Here is a 25,279-nt window from a genome sequence, read left to right as displayed (position 1 = left end):
ACATCTCATCGGGTCACTGACGCTGGTTCACTTCGGCATGACTCACCACGTCGCTCTTGGTGGTGTAGACTCGGTCCGCCAGACTCTCGATGGCGATCCACTTGACGGGCATCTTGGAGATGCGACCTTGTCGGTAATAATCACCGTTGTAGATCTTTTTAGAGAGACCGAAGTCGGCGACGCAGACGTTCATGTTCTCGTTGAGCCTGGAACAAAAAGAAAACTCCCGTCACATCCACAAGCTCTAGACTCAAACTGGAACTCACGCTTACATTTCTACTCAGACTTAAAATAAAACTTTCATACCTTAACTTAAATTCCAACCTAAATTTTAACTCGGACTCAAATTAAAATTAAAATTTAAACTCAAACTCTGACTTGAACGCCAACTTTAATTTGACTTCAGACTCAAATTTTGACTCCGATTTTAACACAAACCTAAACTTAAACTTTAACTTAAACTTCTATTTTAACCTAAACTTCCATTTAAAGTCAAACTTAAAGTCAGATGCACTCCTAAACCTCAACTCCAATTTTAACGTAGACTTAAATTAACATTTAACTGTGACTGAAACTTACACTCAGAGTTAAATTAAAACTCAGACTCAAAATGAAAACTCTTATCTAAACATCTGAATAGGTTCGTACATGCAGTTGCGAGCGGCCAGGTCTCTGTGGATGAAGTTCTTGCTGCTCAGGTACTCCATCCCTCGAGCGATGTCCGTCATGAACTTTACCAACATTTGCGATGGAAGATACTGCGGGACGAGAAGAACAGTTACCATCTCAGAGTCACACAAGCCTTATTGTTAAGGTATATAACAACTCTGTCCACCAGGGGGAAACAGCGCACATCTAATCAATTCAAGTGCTGGGACTGGCCAAACGAAACCCTAAGGTTACCAATCATAACCCAGGTGCTATGAATAATGTGATGTCCTCTAACAGCGTCCCGCCTTTACTTAGCCCAGCTGGCATCAGTGAGGACCTTGCTTACAAAATGGGTTTGGGTGCAGAGACACAGATGAATCCTCAACCCCAAACAGAAGACAAAAGCTGGACGCACCAAGCTCATTGCTCTCTTTACTGAAGGTCGGCAAGAGCAGAACTTTATAGGACAACATGTCCAATCAGACCTTCTAAATACCGGTCACCAAAACGTGACGACCCATGTGTGAGCATGTTGTCTGCTTGTGTGTTTCCACTGACCACTGGAAAGTCGCCCAGCCTGGAGTAGAGCAGGTAGCTGTGCAGGTCCCCGTGCTTCATGTAGGGTAGGATGACCACAGGCGAGGGGTAACCCTCGCTCTCCACCGTCTGCAGACACACACCTGAACACACACACAGCAGGGAACATCAGACGGTGCGATCTGGTTTGTGGTGCTGATGGAGGGAAGTTCTGGAGACGTACCAAGCAGACGCATGACGTTGGCATGGTCGAACTCTTTCATGCACGCCGCCTCTCGCAGGAAGTCCTCCATCTCTGAGCGTGTGCAGATGGCGACTGGGAAGAGAAGCGACAGGTGAGGACGAAGCTGAAGATGGAGACTGTAGCCATGGTAACGATAGACTTACTTTTCATGGTCTTCACGGCCACTTTGAGCACCGACTCCTCTTGTGTCAGCAGACCTTCCATGACTGAGCCAAACTCGCCTGAGCAAAAAAAAAAGAAGATGGATCTCAGTAAATCCACTGTCGCGTCAAGTCCGGACCCTTATTCACTCACCTTCTCCGAGGGTCTTTCCCAGAGTCAGTTTGTGTCGGTCCACCATCACGTCCTGCAGCTTCTGCTTCAGCTCGTCGCTGATTCCCAGACTGTTCACTGAGGAGGAACAGTTAGCATGAACACAGTTAGCTTCAGAGAATGAACGGCGATTGGCCGCATCGATGAGGATGAAAAATGGACCAAAACGCATACAGCTGCTGTGATGAGTTCTCTGAGAGGGAGTGAGATCAAGAAAGTGTCATAAACACCAGAGTGTAGAGTGTACTATGGGTGTTTTTTGAGTTGCAAAATAAGCGGGAAAGCAATTTGATTCAAGTAAGAAGACTAGTTGTGTTTCGACATTTCTCTCTGTGCAGTAACATCGGAGTTACACGAAGGGAATTGAACCATAAACCTTCTGTTTACTCAACCATGTACAATCTTTCATTTCAGTTTTATTGCGCCACTTGTTCAGGTCTCTACATCTGGACCTGACAGAACACATCCAGGTCCAGATGTGTCACCCCCCCCTCTCTCCTGTGACGAGGATGCTCTCAGTCGTCAGGCATGTCCCGACACATGTTGCCGTGACGACCGTCAGCTAATCTCACAACCCCAGGAGGACTCGACTGCAGAGACCTGGACAAAAACAGCCATAAATCCCTCCCGCGGTGTCACTTCCTGGATCGCGGCTGTATCATCGTGTTCTCACTACCCCCCCACCCCCACCCCAACTCCTGCAAGCTGAGACCTGCTCATGAAGATGGGACAATGTCGGGACTGTGACCTGGTTGAAGGTAACTCGAGCGCTCGTATCTTTACGCTCTGGTCAGAAAAGAAATCCAGTTCTTGCCGCTCCAGCTTTTTTTTTCTCCCCAACTCCCTGACAAAATCCTTTTCCCTGTAAATCTCGACTCTCAAGTCTCCTCAGGACTCTGCGGGTTCTGCTGTCGGACCGGTTGGAATTTCCTGGAAGGCGTGATTCTTCTGACGTGCTGATGCAGATCTTTATCTTTCATCTGATAAATGTTTGGAAAGCAGCTGTGTTTTCACAGTTTTACGACTAATTCAATCAGCCCGGAACGTTTGGGAATAATCAACGCTTGACTCGAGAACAAGATGATTAGATATGACCTTGTATTTATCGAACCAGACTATGTTGTTTTTGGTTCTAATATGAATAGTTTTTGAGTCACTTTAAAACTTTATTGACACTCTTATTTCTTATGTCCCTAAAGATTACACTGTATGTCCTGCATTACACGTGTGAAGAGTTACACAGGATTCTCATTTGACTCGATGGGTTCACTGAGAGGGAGTGAGATGAAGATAGGGGTGTTAAAGAAGTTGTGTTTTTTGGGTTATAAAGAGAGTCTTTAAGTGATTTGTTTTGAGTTATAAGACTAGAAGTTCTGTAGTTTCACATGTTTGACTCTCACTCACAAAAACAACATAAAGAAAGATTAGTTTAGTTTCAGTTTCAGGAATATTTCAAAACAGCAGCTAAAACATCTGACTTAAAATGCCATGAGTTAAAGTTTGTTACCGTAAATATGTGAAATAGTTCAAATGTATCATCTCGGTTTGATTAGTCATGTCTGTCCAGAGTTCCAACGTCATTAAATGTTATTACTCATTCATAGAGCATTTCTGAATAATTCTACAGCTTTAAATGATATCCCAGGCCATCTGTGTATAAGTTAAGTAAGGAAAGGGTTAACTAATAAAATATATGATTCATTTCTGTCAGTCGTATCGAATCATGTCGTGAGAACACCGTCCTCCAGAGGACACTGAATGTGGACCAAAAACACAGCTGTGCGAGACTAACACACACACACACACACACCCGTGTGATGACACCGTTCCAGGTGCTGCTCAAAAACAAACAAGAGATGAACTTACATGTGGCTTCCGTGGTCCTGCGGCTGTACGTGCGGCGGGCGCGGTACCTCACCACCAGCTCGCCGCTCTCCATCATCGGCTCGAAGGCGTCGCTGTGCAGGAAACAAAGGTTTGGTTGACGGATCAAACGATCGTCCTGTGACTCTACGGTCGGTCCAACTCACCCGAAACGCGTCTCCTTGCGACGCAGCTTGGCCACGTAGACGGCCATCAGCACCACGATGGCGACGGCGGCGGCCAAGGCCATGACCACGTACCACCAGTGCCAGGAGAAGGCCGGCGGCGAGTCGAGGCCTGCAGGGGGCGGCAGACGGTCAGCGAGGGTCACGATTAGCACCAGAAACATCAAGTGAGAATAGTAAAACTGAATAAATATTTAATTGTTCCACAAAAACTATTTTTATTATTTTTATTACTTTGTATTGACTAGTGATGGTCTGGTGAAGGTTCATGAAGCAGTGTCATTATTGTCAGAGTCCACTAGATGGCGGTCTCTGCACTGTTTTCCTTTGTTTTTAACAACTGTTCTAACGAAAAATCACATCATTTTTAAACTGATGGTGCCACCTACTGAACTCTAAACAACATGACACTGTTTCATGAAGCTTCATCAGACCGTCACTGAGGTCGAATTTTTAAATTCAAGTAAATAAAGTAAATTTTGCTAAATCTGAAAATCATAATTTAAAGAGTAACCCATAAATATTTCCCACATTAAACCTTTTACTAAAATACTTCAATAAACACAAAAGGTTAACCGAGGTCGAAGGTCAAACAGGAATATTTCTAGGCTGTCCCTATCATGATATTGTTTAATTAAACGTAACATAGTAAAGTTTTACGATTTAGTATCTGTTAAAGATTTGTGGGTCGACTTGGAGACAAAGAAGAGGAAGAACGAAAAAAAGTTCTATTTTGGTGAGAATCTAATGTTTCACTTCCTGTTCCTGAAGTCTCGATCTGCCGAAGGAGACCTTCGTGTCACGTTTGGATCCATCAGAACTTGAACAACAGAGCCGCCCTTCACGGATCCTCTCATAAATATTCACAACACAACCTCTCCTTCCCTCCATCCTCCCCCCCTCCACCCACGACTCTCTCTTCCCCATTTGCTCTTCCTTCCTTGTTTCGTTTCAGACCCACGGAGGAACAACAACTTCCACTCTTGAGGTCACAGTCGCTCACCTCGGAATTCTTCCATCCCTGCAGAAGATTGAAAAAAAAAAAAAGAACGCTTGCGTCAGGATTTTCCATTTAGAAATGATAAATGACGACAGTTGACTCACCAGGGTTGACCAGGGCGAGGGTCTGGATGCCGGTCCAGGGTCCTCGTCCGGCTCCAGTGTAGGCGCACACTCGATACGTGATGTTGCTCAGGGGTTCGGTCAGGTTGATGCTCAGCTCTGTGTCCAGTCCCGTGTCAACCACCAGCTGACGATTAAAAAAAAAAAAGGACCCGTCAGTGAGAACGTGACTCAAGTGGTCACGAGGGTCCGACTCACCTGCTGGGACGACGGCGTGAGGTACTCCACCACGAAGCCCTGCAGCTCCCCGTTCAGCTTCCCCGGAGGCTCCACCCACGTCATCAGAACCTCGGTTCCGTTCAGCACCAGGCTCACGTTGGCAGGCGGGTAGTCCGGCACTGGGGAAAAAACAGACGAAAAGGATGTTTTAAAGCGGATCCTTCGGAGACGCTGGAGCGAGGGAGTCGGGAGCGCGTCAGGCGTGCGATGTTTAGACAGCTTGACGCCTCCGGGATGAGCGGAGGTTCTGCAGCTGTCCAGCTGGACCAGGACGGAAATGTGAAGAATTCGGCTTCATTAGGAGGAAGAGATGTGTTTCTGAGACGTTCAGTTGGTTCCAGTGTTGGAATTCCCTAAACTTTTCCGACAAAGTCAAGGTCACAGCCAGGGCAAACTAACATTTGGGGACCAATCAAAATTCTTTCTTCATTATTTAACCCTTTGACCCTTTGACCTGGAAACAAATGTGTTGGTGGTATCCCTTGTGTTATCTCTGGGTCAAAGTGGACGACCTCCGTGGCTTCCATAAATACATATGCAGTGATGGAGGTCGTTCACCTTGACCCTGAGACAACACAAGGGATACCACAAACACATTTGTTTTCAGGCTTCTGTGTCAAAGGGTTAAATAATGAAGAAAGAATTTTGATTGGTCCCCAAATGTTAGTTTGTCATCTTGACCCTGAGACAACACAAGGGATACCACGGACACATTTGTTTTAAGGCTTCTGGGTCACCTTGACCCTGAGATAACGCAAAGATTAAGTGAAACAAACAGTACAGAACAATTAGACTTTAAGGTAGAAAATATATAAAAATAAGATAAATAAAAATGGTTATAATGATATATACTAAATAAATGCATTAAATATAAATAATAATATGTAATATATGTATTTTTAAGCGTTTGGGAGGCAATTCTATTGGACGAGGCTGTGGAGAATGAGTCTTACAAAATTCTTTCTTCATTATTTAACCCTTTGACCCTTTGACCTGGAAACAAATGTGTTGGTGGTATCCCTTGTGTTATCTCTGGGTCAAAGTGGACGACCTCCGTGGCTTCCATAAATACATATGCAGTGATGGAGGTCGTTCACCTTGACCCTGAGACAACACAAGGGATACCACAAACACATTTGTTTTCAGGCTTCTGTGTCAAAGGGTTAAATAATGAAGAAAGAATTTTGAGTGGTCCCCAAATGTTAGTTTGTCATCTTGACCCTGTGACAACACAAGGGATACCACGAACACATTTGTTTTCAGGCTTCTGGGTCACCTTGACCCTGAGATAACGCAAAGATTAAGTGAAACAAACAGTACAGAAAAATTAGACTTTAAGGTAGAAAATATATAAAAATAAGATAAATAAAAATGGTTATAATGATATATACTAAATAAATGCATTAAATATAAATAATAATATGTAATATATGTATTTTTAAGCGTTTGGGAGGCAATTCTATTGGACGAGGCTGTGGAGAATGAGTCTTACATTCAAATGCCTGGTGTTTAAAATAGTTTTTTAATCTGTTTTTATTTGTTCATAATGTCAAGAATCTCCTTCCTGTGTTTGTGAGGTTCTTTTATAGACGCCCCTGGAAATTAGATTCCGAAACAAATGTTTTCGATGTTCGTGTAAAAAGCCAAGAGAAAAAACCTGTGAGTTTCACAGAAGCAGCGAAAGTTTTGTCAAAGCTTTACAAGCTCGGTCACTCTCTGTACATTCGCCGTCCCTCGTACTCCCAGTCACTACACTGTTCCAGATGTTGCTGCACATTCCTGGTCGCCGCTCTCACAGTCGCTCCGCAGATACAGATGTTTCCCCCGCAGTCGCACTCGCAGCGACGTCACATTCTCAATGACTCCCAAGTTCCATCCGATCTCCCGAAGGAATAAGAGGGAAAAACTGCGGCTCGCTTGAGGAACACCCATCGCAGCAGAGCAGGAGCTACAAATAGTTGTGTGTGTGTGTGTAGGTGTGTGTACTTGTAGGTGTGTGTAGGTGTGTGTGAAGGGTTTGAATAGCACAGAAATCCATGAAGTGAAAGAAAACAAAACATGTTTTCTTTGTTGCCATTTCTGATTCTGAACCTCCATCCTGCTCACACACACACACACACACGCACACACACACACACACACACACACACACACACACACACACACACACACACACACACACACGCACACACACACACACACACACACACACACACACACACACACACACACACACACACACACACACACACACACTGACACACACACACACACACTGGGAAACAGTGCTCAGGCGATGGATGATGTTATCAGGAAGCGTTTGGCGGATGATTGCTTCCACATGTGGGCCAGCAGCAACAAAAACAACCTCAAGAGTCAAGTTCATCGGTGTCTCCACCTTAAACTCCGTCACTCCTTCGTCCAGACGCCTCCTCCACCTCTCCGCCGGCTTCACTCCTCCTCCTCCCCCTCCTCCTCTTCTTTCTCCTCCTCCTCACTCCTCTCCACAAGCTTCACTTTTCGTCCTCCTATTGCCAACTTCACTCCTCTTCTTCCTCCTTCTCCTCCTCCTCCACATCCCTGCCAACTTCACTCATCCTCTTCTTCCTCTCCTTCCTTCTTCTCCTCCTCCTCTCCACAAGCTTTACTCCTCCACTTTACCCTCTTCCCCTTTTGCTAACTTCACTCCTTTTCTTCCTCCTTCTCTTCCTCCGACTCTCCACCAGGTTCACGTCTCCTCCTCGTCCTCCCCCTCTTGCCAACTTCACTCTTCTTCTTCCTTCTTATCCTCCTCCTCCCCCTCTTTCCAACTTCACTCCTCCTCCTCCTCCACCTCCCCCTGTCGCTTACTTCACTCCTTTTATTCCTCCTTCTCCTCCTCCTCCACTTTTCCACCAGCTTCACTTCTCCTCCTCTTCCTCCTCTTCCTCCTCTTGCCAACTTCACCCTTCTTCTTCCTCCTTATCCTCCTCCTCCCCCTCTTGCCAACATCACTCCTCATCTCCCTCCTTCTACTCCACATCTCCGCCTATTCACTCCTCTTCCTCCTCCTTCTCCTCCACCTGCTTCACTCCTCCGCCTCTTCCTCTTCTTCCTTTTTCTCCTCCTCCACTTCTCCGCCAGCTTCCCTCCTTCTTCGCCTACTGCTCCTCCTCTTATTCCCCCTTGTCCTCCTCCTCTATCTCTCCACCAGCTTCACTTCTGCCCCTCCTCCTCCACTACTTGCCAACTTCACTCCTCCTCTCCCTCCTTCTCCTCCTCCTCCACATCTCCGCCAACTTCACTCCTCTTTCCTCCTCCTTCTCCTCCTCCACTACTCGCCAACTTCACTCCTCCTCTTCCTCCTCCTCCTCACGGTCCAGCTTCTTCTCTTTGTGTGTGAACAGCGACACAACAACGGAGCTCTTGTTGCTCACTTGAAAGAGTTCTGGCAACAGTAACTGCTGAGCTGCAGTAAGTCACCGCAGTGGAGAAGCGACGTCTTCATCCACCACATCTTTGCCGTTTCAACAACAACCACCTGACTCAGCATCTTCACCGGAACATTCCGACAATCCATCCTGACGTACCCATAATTCCAACTTGTTTTTTTTATTGCCGTTCTCAAGTCAACGTTTCAAAGGCATGTGAGTGATTTGAGATTACGAGTCGAGGTCACTTCCTCCCCCGCTGAAGTCCCCTTGTTCTCCTGAGGAAAGTGACCGTCTTTGGGAAAAAAAGAGTGTTTTCTTAGATTCCCTCCCCCCCCCCTGCTCGCTCCCACCACGGGGCCCCTCTCAGCGTTTCCCACAGCGACTTGCTGTGTGAGAGACAAATTTCGGGGTCACTGGGTGGAAAATTGAAAGACGAAAAGCTGGTTTCGACAAAACACGCAGAAGAGTGGCGACGAAGGCCGGTGCCAGGATGACACATTTTCACGGACACTGTTGGGCCGACATTAAGCAGAAACACATGTGGAGGGAGGAGTGTTGAAAGAGTGTTCAAATTGACCAGAATGTAGCAACAGTGAGGAAGCTCAAGTTTTGGTTGAATGATCCTAAAATGTAAAAAAAAAAAAGGAGCAAATTGAAGCTTCAACGAGCCGAGGAGGAACTAAACCGAGAGAAGGAAGTAATTAAATAGAACTAAAGAAGTATATCAGTGCCGTCAGATTTGTTTTTTTTATAGTTGATTATTAATTATTAATAAATTAATTATGAATAATTTCTTCATTTAAATGTTGAATCGAATTTTATTTAATAGTTGGATAAAATGAATACTATATTGAAAAGACATAAAAAAAAGTAATTGAATACACAAATTAGAATATTTTTAAACGATTTTACATAGAGTTTGATTCCAAGAATCCAAAAGTAAATATTATAATTTTAATATTTTTGGAATCCCATTAAAAAAGGTTAGTATGAGACAAAAGATTATCGAGGAACTTTTAGCCAATCATGCGACGCGTACACGACCACGAGTAGAAGCACATGATTAATTGGGTTAACTCCATTATTTAATAAAACGAATGCAACTTTTCAATATAGAAATTATTTAACACAATTATTCAATTAAAACAAATGAAAAAAATAAAAATTGTAATTGAAAATGTTTGAGTTTCAACATTTGAAATGTTAAATTCAGCCATTAAATATTCTGATGGCACATCTTCCATGTAGAAGACACACAAAAAAACATAAAATATAAATGGAAAAAGTATTTTTTTCTTCCCTCAGTGGCAACACTGAAATACACACTGAACATGAAGAAGAAGTGAAAATGAGTGTTACTCGTTTTTCTAAATCTGTACTGAAGTGAATTGAAACAAAGAATTCTAAGTAAAGAACAGAAACTTGAAGAATCCTGTTTATCCTGAAAAACCGCCTCAGTGTTTTCAAAGTGGCCGTTTCGAGGGTTTGTTTGTAGAATATGGCCAGACTGAAGCGGAAAACCCGTCATCATGGTTTGTCTCTCCACCATGATCCGGCTCGGAAAATCCCACCTCGGCTCAAACTGCTGAGCGCCACAGTTCGGACCTCGTCCAGGAGTTTCACATCCACCCTCTTGTCGGTGTCCGCCCTCCTCGGCAGAGTCTGAGATCGGACGCGCACACACACACACACACACACACACACACACACACACACACACACACACACACACTCCATGTTCGCGTGAACACGCAGAATGAGCGGCAGTTATGACTCACGGGTTCACAGACATCTGAGACATGCTCAGGTCCTTAGAACCAGATGAAAAAGGGTTTCTTTGACACAACACAACCTCATGGTAGATTTGTGTATGTTTATTGGTAACCCTTGTGTTAGTCTCTGGGTCAAGGTGACCCGAGGCCAAAAATTAATTGGATTTGTACTATCCCTTGTGTATTTTCTGGGTCAAGGTGGACGGTCTCCATGGTTTCTAGAAATACATATGCAGTGGTGGAGGTCGTTCATCTTGACCCATAGACAACACAAGGGATACCACAAACACATTTATGTTCGCGCCTTCGATCACCTTGACCCAGAGACAACACTAGGGATACGACAAACACATTTGTGTTCTGGCCTTCGGGTCACCTTGACCCAGAGACAACACAAGGGATACCACAAACACATTTATGTTCGGGCCTTCCGGTCATCTTGACCATGACACAACACAAGGGATACAACAAACATATGTGTTACCCTTGGCCCTGGGTCACCTTGACCCTGAGATAACACAAAGGTTAAATAAAAAAAATTAAAAATGTTGCTTCACTCAAAAATCAAATTAAGTTTCAATCCAACACGGCCGGGGTCGGTTTGTAAAAAAGTTTGAAAAAGTGTAACAATACAGGGATAAACGTAAAAATGGATTGTTTTCAAGAAAATAACCCTTCCCACACAGAAAGAAAAAATTTAGGAAAACATTTGTCCCTAAAATTTTGATATCTTTCAAACCAGACCTTCTTAGAGAGCAAAAACTACATGTCTGGTATTGTTCAGGGGACTGAGCCAAATATGGAGTCTACAAGCCACAATAAAACATTAATTTAACAACACATAAAAAAAAACCTCATCTTTTTTCAAACATTTTTTTCATGTTTTTTGTGTCCCTGTGTAGTTGAGTTTGTGAGTTAAAGCAACTCTAATGTTTATGTTCACTGTGATTTGAAGCAAACAACAACACGTGTTAAAGATATTATTGTTTTTCCTTCTATTTGTTATTGTCTGAGAAAAGGGACAATAAAAAGTGTGAGTAAAGGAAAAAAATGAATGAACAGACTGATGTTGACTCCAGAAAACCGGCGTCAAGTTAATAATTGATCGCAGGTAACTTGGACTTGGACCAGCAGCTCACCTCCTTCAGACGTACGGAGCTCCTCCCAGGACGACCACTCGGACGGACCCTGGCTGCTGTGACACGCCACCCTCACGGCGTACAGACTGTGAGGCTCCAGGTCCGCGATCACGTGCGTCGCCGGTGGGATGTTCACGTTCTGGTTGTGGACCATCTTGTCAGGACCGGCAGTCGGGTCCAGATGTTTGGCCTGTGAGTATCAGATTTAGATCAATATTTAGTTCATAGTTGTTGTTTATAAACTGTCATTATTTAGTATCAAACATTTGTCTCTTTTACAATGTAAAACAATAAAGACTCCAGTGGAAAATATATATATAACTAGACAAAAAATAGTACAATAATATGATTGTTTAAAGAATACTTGCAAAAGTACAATTATGAATTTATTAATGGGAAAAAATATCAAAGTCTACTTTTGAGTAGCAGATCAAAGTGGAATAAATTGTATATCAAATGTACTTTAAGTATGTCTCAACACAAAGCTACTAAAAATATACTTGTAAAGATACTATTTTAAGACAGGATATAATAGAAAATAAACAAGTCAACTTAACAACAATGCAGATTAATATCAACTGCTAATATGTCAGTTAAAATAGTATATTTTTTGTGAATTCAACTGTTTCAACTATGTCTTGTGGTTTGTTAGTGCTACTAGATTGTATATCTTTATAGGTTTAAAAGATACTTATATAGGACATACTTTCTATTTTCACCATTACACGCTAAACCTAAAAGAATTCATCTACATGTACAAACGTTTTGAAAATGTTACCTCGTAGCATTAGCTTTCATTTAGCGTGCGCAGTATTATGCTAATGCTAATCAAGTTCTGGCAGATATTTGGACGAAACTATTAACAGCTAATGGGAAAAAAACATAAATATAAGCAGAACACATACACTTAACTTACTTTTAAACAACATACACTTTTCAGGCGATTATTATTAAGATTACTGAGACACTGAGATTTAATTTTAAACCTTTTTGGCAAATAATTTGAACATCTCGAGAGGTATTTGATCCAAAACCCACATTAAGAGACACATTAAACATTGAAAAATAATTAGGATTCAAGTAAAAATGGGGATAAAAGTTAACAAAAATATATATATATATATATATATTTAATAAAGGGTTTTATTATATATTTTTTTGGTTCCAAAAAATCTGAAACCATTAATAATTATAATATAAAACTCACTAAAAATATTCTAAAATGATCTTAATTAAATATAAATGATTTAAAAATGTTTTAAAATACTGAGAAAGTCATCTAAGGGCAGCTTCATCAAAGAACAAAGGCGCCATGAGACCTTCACAGGTCTCGGTGGTTAAAAGCGTTAATTGCCAAAAACAAGAGCAGTAAAGTCGACACGACCGCTGCGAACTCAGCAAGGTGGGCTCAGGTCTGCTTACGATCAAGCACGCAAACCTGCTGACTCAGCGAAGACCCTCGCTGGTAAACACAATTAAAGTGAAGCACAAAGCAGGGAGGATGTCTGAGGCAGCGGCGCTGGAACCACATGAGAGCTGCTGCCGTCTGCAGCCACACGACTGGATTACCGGCCAGTATGACGGTTGATATTTGGAAACAGGGAAAGTATTCATGAGCGGCTGACTTCTCCCGTGTTTCCTGAGAGCCTCGTGAATGTGGCGTGTGTGTGCGAGCGAGTGAGTCACACCATCATTCATGACTCAGTGACTCGGTTCTGATTGTAAACAAGTGAGGTTAATCTTATTCATGAGTCACACACGTGCTGCATCCGACGCTGCTGAACCCCTTCAACACTTTAGTCATGAGTTTTCCATCTCAAGTCAATCTCAAGTTGTTGTTTTTTTTTACTTCAGGGATTATTAAGTTTAAAATGATGACTCGACTTCTTGGAAATGATCAAAACGTAATAAAGGTTTAGACAAACCTGTAATGACAACAATAACAGAAGTGAGATACAGTTAGATGGATGGGAATGGATTAGTGAATGGATGGATCAGATTGATCAATTCAATTATGAGATGGATTGATCCCATTGGGTGGATGGATGGATGGATGGATGGATGGATGGATGGATGGATGGATGGATGGATGGATGGATGGATGGATGGATGGATGGATGGATGGATGGATGGATGGATGGATGGATGGATGGATGGATGGATGGATGGATGGATGGATGGATGGACATATGGATAGATTGACCGATGGATAGATAGATAGACAGACAGACAGACAGACAGACAGACAGACAGACAGACAGACAGACAGACAGACAGACAGACAGACAGACAGACAGACAGACAGACAGACAGACAGACAGACAGACAGACAGACAGACAGACAGACAGACAGACAGACAGACAGACAGACAGACAGACAGACAGACAGACAGACAGACAGACAGACAGACAGACAGACAGACAGACAGACAGACAGACAGACAGATAGATAGATAGATAGATAGATAGATAGATAGATAGATAGATAGATAGATAGATAGATAGATAGATAGATAGATAGATAGATAGATAGATAGATAGATAGATAGATAGATAGATAGATAGATAGATAGATAGATAGATAGATAGATAGATAGATAGATGGATTAAACTACTATTCTGAAAATGTTGTTCCTCCACACATCTGTGTTTCGTAACTGAACTGTCTCTCTTCTTCTCCTCTGTTCTCATCCTCTTGTTATTAGATCACTGCCGGATCAGGTTTCATGGGCCCAGAGGCCTGTTCAACTCATGACGGCCACTAGGCTTCCTGGTGGCCGATTCTGCTCCAAACCCTGCAACTCTTTCTCCTCCTGGAGCCGAGCGGCACCACCCAGAAACGTCTGGTTCTAATAAAGCGGCCTCTCATACCTCCTGCCCCCCCGCCCCCTCCCACAGCCCTGAACAAGGCGAGGGGCCAGCACCGAGAGAATGGGGCACAAAAAAAAAATCTGGATTTAACGGTGGATTGAATGATGAGGGAATTTGGGCGAGTCTGGACCAAAGTCCAAAAATAGACAGTTATGGGAGTTTGTTAGTGATTCTACAGATCGTGCGCGCCTGTCATGTTTCCTATGAGGGACGATGAGGACATTTTAAAGGTCTAGCAATGGTTGGTAAACAGTTTCTTAAGCAGAAATCTCTTTCCCTCTAGTGCTTCTCAACAACCTCATGGAGGTCCAGCCCTGGAGCCGCTTAAGAAGGAAATATGATCGGCTGGTGACCCGTGAGGTGGAGTTAAAAACTGGAGTTTAAATGGAAGTATATCTGTGTCATTGGAGTATTTTTATTTTATTTTTAAAGTTGAAACTGTATTTTGTTTTTATTTAAATGTTCTGGGTTTTTCTGAGCATTTTTCTAAATAATGTAATTCTATGTTTTCTAACAGGTTTATTTTTTTAAATGGATAATTGAATGTAATATTTTTTATTTAATTGTATCGTTTAGTTCACTAAATACGTATAAAAAAAATAGGTTTTGAACAATTTAATTAAATATATATATATACATATTTTTTAATAACATGGTCCCAAAATACATTTTATAAACTCAAAAGTTTGTCATTTGTAGCCTTTTAAATTCAATATAAAAAAAGAAGCGGCACTGGACAATACCATAAGAGTAACAAGCTACTTGAACTTTCAGCCAATCAGGCGTTTCGCAGACGATCATGTGACCACGTGGGAAACACTGGACAATGTGTTTCTGCGTTTATTAATTTTTTTGTGTGTCTGATGAAACTCACCTGTACAGAACATCGGACTATGGGGTAGACGCCTCCGAACCCGGGAAGCCAGGACAAGCGAAGACTGTCCGTGGTGACCTCTACTGCGTGAACCCCTCGAGGTGGCGCTGGGAGAACTACAGGAAAATACAGTTTTAGACTCTTCTTCAAACGTCATTAGGGATTTGTACCAGCGTACCAGTGATGGTGCCGGATCCAGAAGTGGCCACGCCCTTTCTGTTATGTGCCTCGCAGGAGAAGGTGCTGGTTCTGTTCAAACCTGGAGGTAGAAAACAACACGGTGGTGAGAAATGTTCTGGAGGCTCCAGTGGACTTGTCAAGATGTGAGGAACCATGAGAGGTTCATGCTTTCCAGACGGTAACTGGAGACTCTATGGTTTGTGATTAGTATTCAGCGTTAGGAGAAAACCCCCCCAAAAAAAATCCTGCTGAAGAAAAAAGGGGGAGCATTCTTTTCTCAAGTGTTTGAGTCGGTCCAGTCCGGTCCAGTCGGTACAGTAGAGCCAAAAACAAAAGTGGACCACAGTCTCTGGTTGGGATTTATTTGAATGTCTTGGTAATGACTGTGTAATTAACTTGTAGCTATGATCCATCCAGGCCATCAATATCAGCTTTTTTTTAGCATTTGAAACATCAAATGCAATGAACTCAATAAGAAATAGGAAAAATAACAAATAAAGTTGCTAAAAAGCTAAACATGTATATTTTATTTTATGTATTTGTTAGACATTTCTGGACAAGCAGAAACATAAACATCAAATCAAACAAAAATAAATTAGTATGTTATTATAAAAAAATAAATACTTGAGAAAGACTGTGAAGAAAATTTTCTAATGCAGACCCGAAAAAATGCGGGCTGGGGGCCACATGAGGCCCTTTGACTGTATTCATGTGGCCCGAGAACAGTATTATATTGTATTTATTTTCTTTTATTCATTACTAGTCTATCAGTTTGCGTTTTTGATTCAGGGATTTTTGTCCTTCTCTCAGGTCTTTAAAAAACATATTTTAACGTAAGGCTCAAAACACAGTGACTAGTCCTGTCACACACTTCTGACTCACAACATGCACATACTTGAAACATTCCACCTCGCGCTGACACACACACACATGTAAACACAATCATGCGCCATACAAGCCACTATCACCGTTATCTAACAGCCGACACCGAGCATCAGCCACAAACTGGGCCCAGTGTTCTGCTCTGCTCTGTGCGCGACGGCTCCGTGACTCCTTTGTTTTGAGGCCGGAAGAAGAACAGAAGAACAGAGGGACAATATTCCACTCTCTGTGGCCACTGAGATAGAAAAGAACATCTCGAGTGTTGCACTTGCTCTCCTCTCTAACACGCACTGACCGCCAGATGCCGGAGTCACCATCGGTCAACAGGAAACACACGAGCGCAACAGAAGCTGCAGTCAGCTGGGACATCAAGTCTCGACTTCCTTTTTTTTTTTTACGTCTCCCATGTTTTACGAAACCCGTGATTCATCTGTCAGTTCAGCATTACCAAAGACGTACCCTGAAGCTACTGACCTTTTCAACTTGTAACATCAAAACCAGAAAAGCGCTGAGACAGTGCATACCTCTGCCAAGAAAAGTATGAAGAAGAATAAGAAAAAAGGCAAGTGAGAAGAAGATGAAGAAGATTGAGAAGGGAGATAAAGAAAGGTATGAAGAAATAGGACAAAAGGGCAAAGGAGGAGAAGGAAAAGACTGGAGGAGAAGTAATAAAAAGAAAGGGATGAAGAAGAATAAGGAAAAAAGCAAGTGAGAAGAAGATTGAGAAGGTAGATAAAGAAAGGTATGAAGAAATAGGACAAAACGGCAAAGGATAAAAAGGAAAATACTTTGGAGGAGAAGTAATACAAAGAAAAGGATGAAGAAAAATTAGGAAAAAGGCAAGTGAGAAGAAGATGAAGAAGATTGAGAAGGGAGATAAAGAAAGGTAAGAAGAAATAAGACAAAGAAGGATAAGGAAAAGACTTTGGAGAAGAAGTAATACAAAGAAAAGGATGAAGAAGAATAAGGAAAAAGGCAAGTGAGAAGAAGATGAAGAAGATTGAGGGAGATAAAGAAAGGTAAGAAGAAATAGGACAAAAAGGCAAAGGAGGAAAAGGAAAATACTTTGGAAGTAATACAAAGAAAGGGATGAAGAAGAATAAGGGAAAAGGCAAGTGAAAGAAACAGAAAAAGTCAAAAGGAGAAGTTAAATAAAAGAGCGATGACAAAAAGGTTAAAAGAAAAGGGGAAAAAGGCTGAGAGGTAAATGATAAACAAAGAAAAGGTAGAAATAAAGAAGACTTAAGCATCAATTTTAACGTCATATTAGTGACGAGTGGATCATGTGACCAGAAGTTTAAAAAAATGTTTTTTTTAAACTTTTTTTCTGAAGCTAAAAAGCCGAGCTTGTTCTTCACTTCTCTTCCTCATGTCTCATCAGAACAACTCCTGGAGAAAACTCTCTGACATTCTCCAGCACTTTGGAGTTCCCCCCCAAAAAAAACCTGCCCTGCAGATATGAACGTGCCAAACCTAAAGTGTAGATCTGAGGTGTGACATCATCATCGCACACTCTTACATAAGAGCCGTGTGAATAGAAGCAGTGTCCGGCTGACGTCCCCAGTTCTGCAGGACTTCTCTCTCAGAGATCCTGGAAACTAGTTCCCTGTTTGGACTGTGGTCTCTGGAGCAGCTGTCCATTCTTAAGCCGTGAGTGTGCGGTACCGTCAGACAGGTCGACGGCAGCCGGTTCTGATGATTCAATCCAGACTCCCCTGACTCAGACCTAACCCCCCCCCCCCCCCGTCACCTTCCGACTGCCAACCACTACTTTACCCAAATAACCTGCTGCTGTCCTGAAAAGATCCTCCAGGCAGCAAAACATGTTTCGAAACTTGTTTCTTGTGTCTCAACGTTATGAGAAGATCTAAGACTCATCTAAGCTCTAGAATAAAAAACATCTTTGCACCACATAAGAGATCCTCAACACCTGCTGCTCAAAACTTTACATTTTCAAATATCTACTTTAAGTTTCACGACTGTGAAATGTACTTCAATCATAGTTATGGTTATTTAACTTTAGACTGGTAATGTAACTGTACTTTAGTAACAATTATCACAGTTAAAGTACTTTTACTTGCGTAGGTATCCATACTAGTAGATGTACTTGGGATGGTAATGAACCATAGTAATATTACTTTTACTTTAGTTGATATTTAGACTGGTAAATGTACTTCTACTTAAGTAAAATGATCATAGTTATAGTACTTTTACTTGAGTAGATCTCTAGACTGGTAGATGTACTTGTGCTTCAGTAAAATGAACCACAGTAATAGTACTTTTACTTGAGTATATCTCTACACTGGTGAATGTATTTTTTCTTAAGTAAAATGATCATAGTTATAGTACTTTTACTTGAGTAGATCTCTAGACTGGTGAATGTACTTGTACGTAAGTAACATTTAATAATAGTGATAGTATTTGTATTTGAGTAGATATCTGATTGGACAAGCATCAGGGGTTGGTCAACGTGCGTCATCGCCACCTGGAAGTCTCCACCTCTTAGGGGCTCATTGTATAAACAAAGCGGACGTGATTCCAGTTGGCTGGGGGAGAAGTGAAGCCATTATTTGGTCATAATGGACTCCGCTCTTGTAACCTCTCATTTGTCGAGAATTCAGACGGGGGAGAACTTTATAAAGGAATACGTTAAAAACATGGTCATGATGAGGGACTTACTGCATCTTGGAGAGGAAGACTTCAACATTTGAAACATGTGAGTGAATCAGGAGAGTTGGGTTTTCACATTAGTTGCTCTTTAAGTAAAATGTGTTCATACTAACAGTACTTCTACTTGAGTGGAATCTAGTACCTGAGAGACGGAGAATGGAGGGCGACATGGCAACCTGGTCCTTCAAAGTGTTGAGTGGAGCGCCGTCCTGCAGCCAGATGACTCTGACGGGTTCTGGAGGTCCATGAGCAACACAGAGGATACTCAGGGAAGTGTTGGCCACCACGGATTTGTGCTGCGGCTCCTCCGAGAAATGAGGTAGACCTGAGTGATCGGAGCCGGTCAGCCTCTATGTAGTTTAGGATCACAGATGATCAGAACACAAACCTTCCAGCTGGATGTTTCCCTCCTCGGACAGGATTCTCATGTTCTGGGTTTCAGCGGCGCACTGATATGAGCCCATGTCCAGCAGCTGGACCTTCTCGATGCTGCGACAGAAGAAACCACTTCTTAACTTTTTTTTATTGTCGATCAGGATGTTTAAAAATATTGTGTATCAATGAGGTTTGAAGATGAAGTGCATCAGTGACAGTTTGAAGTTGCAGAACCGGTAAAGAGGCTGGTCCACATTCCCGCTCCAGGCGTGCCAGAGTCACACCACTGGACGGCGGACCTACCTGAGCATGCTGTGGATGGTCCAGCTGTTGCTGCCGGTCTGGACCTGGAACTGGTTGGTGTCGGCGAACTGAAGCGGGAGACTGTCCCTCAGCCACACCACGTCCGGCGGCTCTTCCTCTTCGCTGCCCGCCCCCTTCAGGCTGCAGTGGAGGGTGACCGGCTTCCCCAGGGACGAGATGACCGTGATGGGACTGCGATCGAACTGAAAATCTTTGAGCGAGAGAGGATCTTGTTAGTTGAACAAGCATCTCAACGAAACCACCAAAGAAGCTCTTGTGTGTCTTAACAGAGAAGGTTTCTAGGGTTTTTAGGATGATTATTACTAAGAGGAAGTCACTGTCAACGTCAAGATGGGGTGAAAGGGGAACTGTTTTTTGAATGATACCCTTAACCCTTGTGTTGTCTCTGGTGGTCAAGGTGAACAACTCCCTAGCTTCCAGAAATACATGAGCAGTGGGGGAGGTCGTTCACCTTGACCATCGGGTCACCTTGACCCAGAGATAACTACTAAGAGGTAACTTTCTCAGCATTCTCAACTGACAATCATTCAAATTCTCCTTCTATGTTCAAAGTTGTATTAAAATGATGTATTTACGCAGGATAAAAAATACATTATTATGTCATAATGGACTCTGCTTTTGTAACCTCATGTTTGCTGATTCCAGATGGGGGAGAACTTTATAAAGTAATAAGTTCAAAATATGGTCATAGTCTTACTGTATCTTGGAGAGAAAGACTGAAGTACGTAAGTCATGTATACGTTCCTTCACTAAATAGAGAAAGAACCTCAGAAAGCACAGATCTATTGCTGTAGCAGCAACACAATAAGTGATGTCCGCTACCAATCGAGGTAAAGTGACGAAACTGACGTAAATTCTAAGTGATGATATAAAGAATTTAAAGTATTTTGTGGACTAAAATTATTATTATTATTAAAATGTCACCCTGGTCACTTTAAATGAAAATGATAATGTTGATTATGCCTGAAAATAATATCTGCAGGTCGTAAATAAATGTTATTTGTTTACACGCGACACCAAACAAGTGAGTAGCGTTAGCTTGTCTAGTGCGTGAGTGAAAATACTGTTGACTTTGACACTAGTAGACTGATTCCTGCACGCTCTGATAATCCTGGTCCAGTTATCTCCCCGGCCTGATAGAGGGGCCGACCTGAGGACGACTGCCGATACTCTGACAAAGGCTCCTTGTTCTCAACCTCGGCTGATGACAAACAAGCTTTAGCTCTTTTCTCCAGAGCTTAACAACAAGCAACCTGTTAAACGTTTACTTCAACATGCTTTTGTGATATATATCACTTAACGTTGTCCCATTTTTCTTCCTGAATTGTTATTTTTACAGACAAAAATAATGTTTTCGAAAATGTCAGGAGATTTAGGAGCAGTCCATCCATCCGTCTATGTTTGCCTTTGATCTGAGATCAAGTCGCAGGGGCAGCAGTCAATGTAAATAGACCCAGAGTTCCAAAAAAACATAACACCTCTTCTGTTAAGGAAATATTTCCAGGTCATATCTCCAGCTTCAACTGTCTGATAGGAGCAGATGTCTTTAATTTCAAAGGGAGTTGAGGCACAGAGGAAAAAAAAAACATCTTAGATGCTCACACTTATTCTTTCGATCACTTCAAAGCTGGGGATGTCTGACCACAGAGATGATGATCTATAAATGACATTTCCTCAGGGGCCACATTATAAACTGTGTCCGTTGTAAAGGGGGTTTCAACCCAAAAGAGTAAGTAATATATTTATTTATATAGCCCTTTTCGAGACCAGGGTCACAAAGCACCTAAACAATCAAAACAATACTCAAAAAAGTACATACTTTAAAGAACAAGATAATACTGAGAACAACACAGGAGTTCGAGAAATTCAAGGAAAAGCCTGAACAAATAGAAACGTCTTAAGATGTTTCTTAAAGGAGTCAGTAGATCCATCAAGCGAGGAAAGTAAAGAAAATAAATATACATAAAATTAACCTAAATATAACAATAAAATACTAATTGACCTTTAATCAAAACGAAAATTATATGAAATAACTTTTTCTCTAAATATGGTTTTAATATATAATCAAATTAATGAGGTCACTTTAGAAAGTTGTATTGAGAGTAAAATAAATAAATAAATACAAAATAAAAAAGACAGCAAACCATGATTTTAGACTGGCATAAATATAATATTTCACAAAAATGAAAACTCAACTCCCGGAAAAGTCGAATGCAGATCATTATAAATCTGTCAAAGCTGCGAGTCACCTCTGGGGATGTTAGTGAATCACCTCCAAAGTGACTTGAACGAGTCATAGCTATGACTCGTCTGGACTTCTGTGACTCACTGCTTGCTTCCTTCCCCTTAAAGGCGAGAAGATAAAAACACATTTTTCTGCAGAAATGTTTCTGTTTTGCCTCATCCAATAAAAATGCGAAGCATCTACGGCATCAGCCAAGGTCGGACGTTCCTCCTCCCTGAGAAAAAGCAGATGGAAAATGTTGCCTTTTCCTCAAAAGAAATCATCTCCGGATCTTTTAAAGACTCTCCTTAACTTGTCGTCCCGCCCTGCTCGTCCGTTTCACGGCCGACCTTCGACCCTTGACCCCGTCCTTCTGACCCCGGGTCCAGGGAAACACATCAACGGTCATAATTCACCGTCTGTAAATGGACTTATAATGCCTTTGTCTTGCGTTCCTTAAATCTTGGGATGAGCACAAACATTTACACAGCGAGTCAGTGATAAATAACAAGGCCTCGCTGAGTTTATGCTTCGCTGGCTCGCTTTTGTCTGTTGGCTTTTAAAGTCGTTCTTTTATTGGGACACTCTGTGAGACCAGGTTTCTCCCCTGCACGACGGCTTCATATCAGCAGCTCAGATTTCTAAATTCTGAATGAATGTTGGAGATATTAATGCTTGTTGTTCACTTGGCCGATCAGCAGTCATTTCCATCCTAATTCCATCATTGAGCTTGTGGTATTCATGCCGGTCATGTGATCGTCTGAAACAGTGGTTCTCGACTGGTCTGGGTCTGGACCCTCAATCTCTCCGCAATCACATGCTGTCAATCTTTATTTAAAAGGAGCAAACAGGTAAACCTGAGACAAAACCATCTCTTTGTCAGTATTCATGTGGTCCTCTAGTCATCTCGAAAAATGTTATTCTAACCTATTCTGCTGCTAAAAAAAATTATATACTACTTTAATCATTAACACAACAACAACTAGTATTCATCTCATACTATACTATAGAATAATGAACAGTTAATAAACACACATTTTCTGATCTAAATATTAAAAAGAGTTTTATACAAACAAACACATACTGACGATAAAATAGAGTCCAATATCTATTTAAGATACACTTAAATCAACATAAAGTTGGGCTTGAAAACTAAATATTTTTTGGTAAAAATCTTTGTCAGCCTTAGTTTTCAATGCAAGAAAGACCGATGACTACTCCTTGACTACTTCAAAACATTATTAGGGGAAAGTATTAAAGCAAGATCAAAATCTTTAGGGTCTGGATTTAAAAAGGATCAAGTTCAAAACCAGGCAAAGGCAAAGAGGGACTGTCACCAGATAACAGACATCCAGGAACCAGAGAGAAGACTGAAGACTTTCTTAGCAGGGATATAAAGAAATAAAGAATCAATTCAAAGGAAGTTATGTCTCTTAGATGGCAAGTTGAAAAAATACTTTTTGTATTGTTGTGTGAAGGTGTTTCATGGTGGTAAAGATCTCAATGCTGCAGGAGTGAAAGTTATTCAACAGTTTCTCTGTAAATGTATGTTTCTGCTCCTGTTTATGGTTTTCTAGATTTTCAACTGAAAAATTATGTTTGTGAAAGATTCCTCAAGTTTGCCACGATAGCAAAGATGTGTGTGACTAATAAAGGGGCCGACTTAATTCCTGCTGTGTCCGAGAAAATCCTGGCACTGAAAGTCATTCTTTCCTTCTCTTTCAGTTTTTCAGAAGCCTGCGTGAGACTTTATTCCTGGTGGTTATTGTACTAAATGAAAACAGCCGCACCTTGTTTGCCTCACTCCCAGTGCTGCATTTATTTAATAATACGCTTGTAAACAAAACAAACGTGTGTGTGGGGCCTGTCTCCAGAGATTCATTTGCACTTTACTCCTCCCTGTGTCCCCCCCAAACTCCCCCGAGGTCCCACACTTTCGCCTCAATCCCTCCCCACTCAACTGGACCTGATCCACAGAAGCATGTTGAATGTCAGCACACATTCCAAAAATACCCAAACACAGTCCACATCTATCCTCGCGTTTTATCTCCCCTGACTTCTGAGCCTCGCTCCATTCACTGCTGCTCCTTTTGCCCTTTTCTCATTCAGACTCTCTCTTCATGCCTTTCTTTGGATTCACGGCCACACATTTTGCCGCCTACCCGACCCGGCTCCCCTCTTGCCCCCTCGCCCCATCCATCATGAGTCACAGTTCAGCAGACACTGACTCACAAGTCCAAAACTTTCCCCCCATTCCTCGGGCCTGGACCTGGGCCAACCTAAGATCCACCCGGACACTCCTGTGAAGTATCTTCTTGACGTTTATACAAACTTCCAACATCAAGACGGGATGATGATATCTAGCTGTCTAGACCAGCAGCAGACCAAACACTTCCAAGACCATCAGGAGTAAGAATCAACGAGACCAGACCGAGATGTAAATAAATTCCTTTCTTTCTTGACTCTTGTGCATCCAAAAATAATTATATTTAATTGTTATTCATGGTACTTAATCCAAACTAACCCATGATATTATTCTGCTAAAATATTTTCAAGTCACCTTACCACTCTAAATCAAACATTTCTCTTATTAAAAACCATGTTTTCCATAAACCAGGGTCTGACCTGAAGCAGTCTCAAGAGCTCCAACTGAATAAATCACAGCTTGGTCATTTCTCTGCTGCAGGTCAAACTTATAGTTCCTGACTGAGGGATGATGACCGGAACAGATGAGCTGCAGGTGGGGGCCCGCCCGGGGGACATGTTTTTACTTGATCCAGTCTGCAGATAGGACTGTTACATTGCCGTGAGACATGTGGCATCATAGCATACAGCTGACCAAGCACTGGTTCTCGCCTATTACTTGTGAACAAAAAAACAGGAAATCTCTTCTAGACTTGTAGTACTTGAGACCGGTCCACCACTGTTTTTGTAGTCCTGGACTTGGGTTCTCTCGTCCTTGTCTCAACTCAGAATAATTTGGCGATCATGAAGAAAACAAACTTTCATGTTTTTATTTGGCACGTGTGTGTTAAAATCTTGGCTTTTGAGCGACAAATCAGCAACTCTTTGACTTAATGTTGATGTTGCTGCAGCTGAAATAATACAACCCAACATTTTCACTGTGCAGTTGAACCACATATAAAGTTACTCTTATACAACCCGTGCTAGTTATGGTTTGATTTATCTTCTTGAAAAGTCTTGGAACGGACTTGGTTTGTCTTGGTTTCAGCTCAGGTGGTCTTGGCCGCAAATCCAGTAGTTAAAATGGATTGTATAAAGACATAAAATAGTAAAATAGCCATTTAAATTGTGTATTTTGTGACTTTTTTTTATATTAAAAATGTTTAGTATCAAAGGAAGTGTCAGGTTAAAGTTCACCTACAAGGTGCCGCAGAAATTGTGATGTCAACGATTATACA

General features: G+C 41.9%; 1 protein-coding gene across 1 annotated transcript in view; it reads right to left on the bottom strand.

Annotated features, from left to right (window-relative positions):
* The window catches only part of axl (AXL receptor tyrosine kinase), a 28,861-nt gene that overhangs the window by 1,845 nt on the left and 1,737 nt on the right, over positions 1-25,279 (bottom strand). The window contains exons 2-18 of the mRNA XM_087795155.1: positions 19,613-19,823; positions 19,323-19,423; positions 19,077-19,259; positions 15,381-15,461; positions 15,203-15,318; positions 11,458-11,647; positions 5,113-5,252; positions 4,897-5,041; positions 4,796-4,813; positions 3,775-3,904; positions 3,611-3,702; positions 1,727-1,822; positions 1,576-1,653; positions 1,412-1,504; positions 1,210-1,331; positions 649-758; positions 47-206 (exon numbers count right to left, since the gene is read on the bottom strand). Coding sequence (XP_087651281.1) covers positions 47-206; positions 649-758; positions 1,210-1,331; positions 1,412-1,504; positions 1,576-1,653; positions 1,727-1,822; positions 3,611-3,702; positions 3,775-3,904; positions 4,796-4,813; positions 4,897-5,041; positions 5,113-5,252; positions 11,458-11,647; positions 15,203-15,318; positions 15,381-15,461; positions 19,077-19,259; positions 19,323-19,423; positions 19,613-19,823 — 2,066 coding nt within the window. The remainder of the gene's footprint in view (positions 1-46; positions 207-648; positions 759-1,209; positions 1,332-1,411; positions 1,505-1,575; positions 1,654-1,726; positions 1,823-3,610; positions 3,703-3,774; positions 3,905-4,795; positions 4,814-4,896; positions 5,042-5,112; positions 5,253-11,457; positions 11,648-15,202; positions 15,319-15,380; positions 15,462-19,076; positions 19,260-19,322; positions 19,424-19,612; positions 19,824-25,279) is intronic.

This window comes from Callionymus lyra, chromosome 7, assembly GCF_982586985.1.
Source record: "Callionymus lyra chromosome 7, fCalLyr1.hap1.1, whole genome shotgun sequence".
Taxonomy (NCBI): domain Eukaryota; kingdom Metazoa; phylum Chordata; class Actinopteri; order Syngnathiformes; family Callionymidae; genus Callionymus; species Callionymus lyra.
The sequence above is the reverse complement of the archived record's forward strand: the minus strand, read 5'-3'. Positions and strand labels throughout refer to the sequence as shown.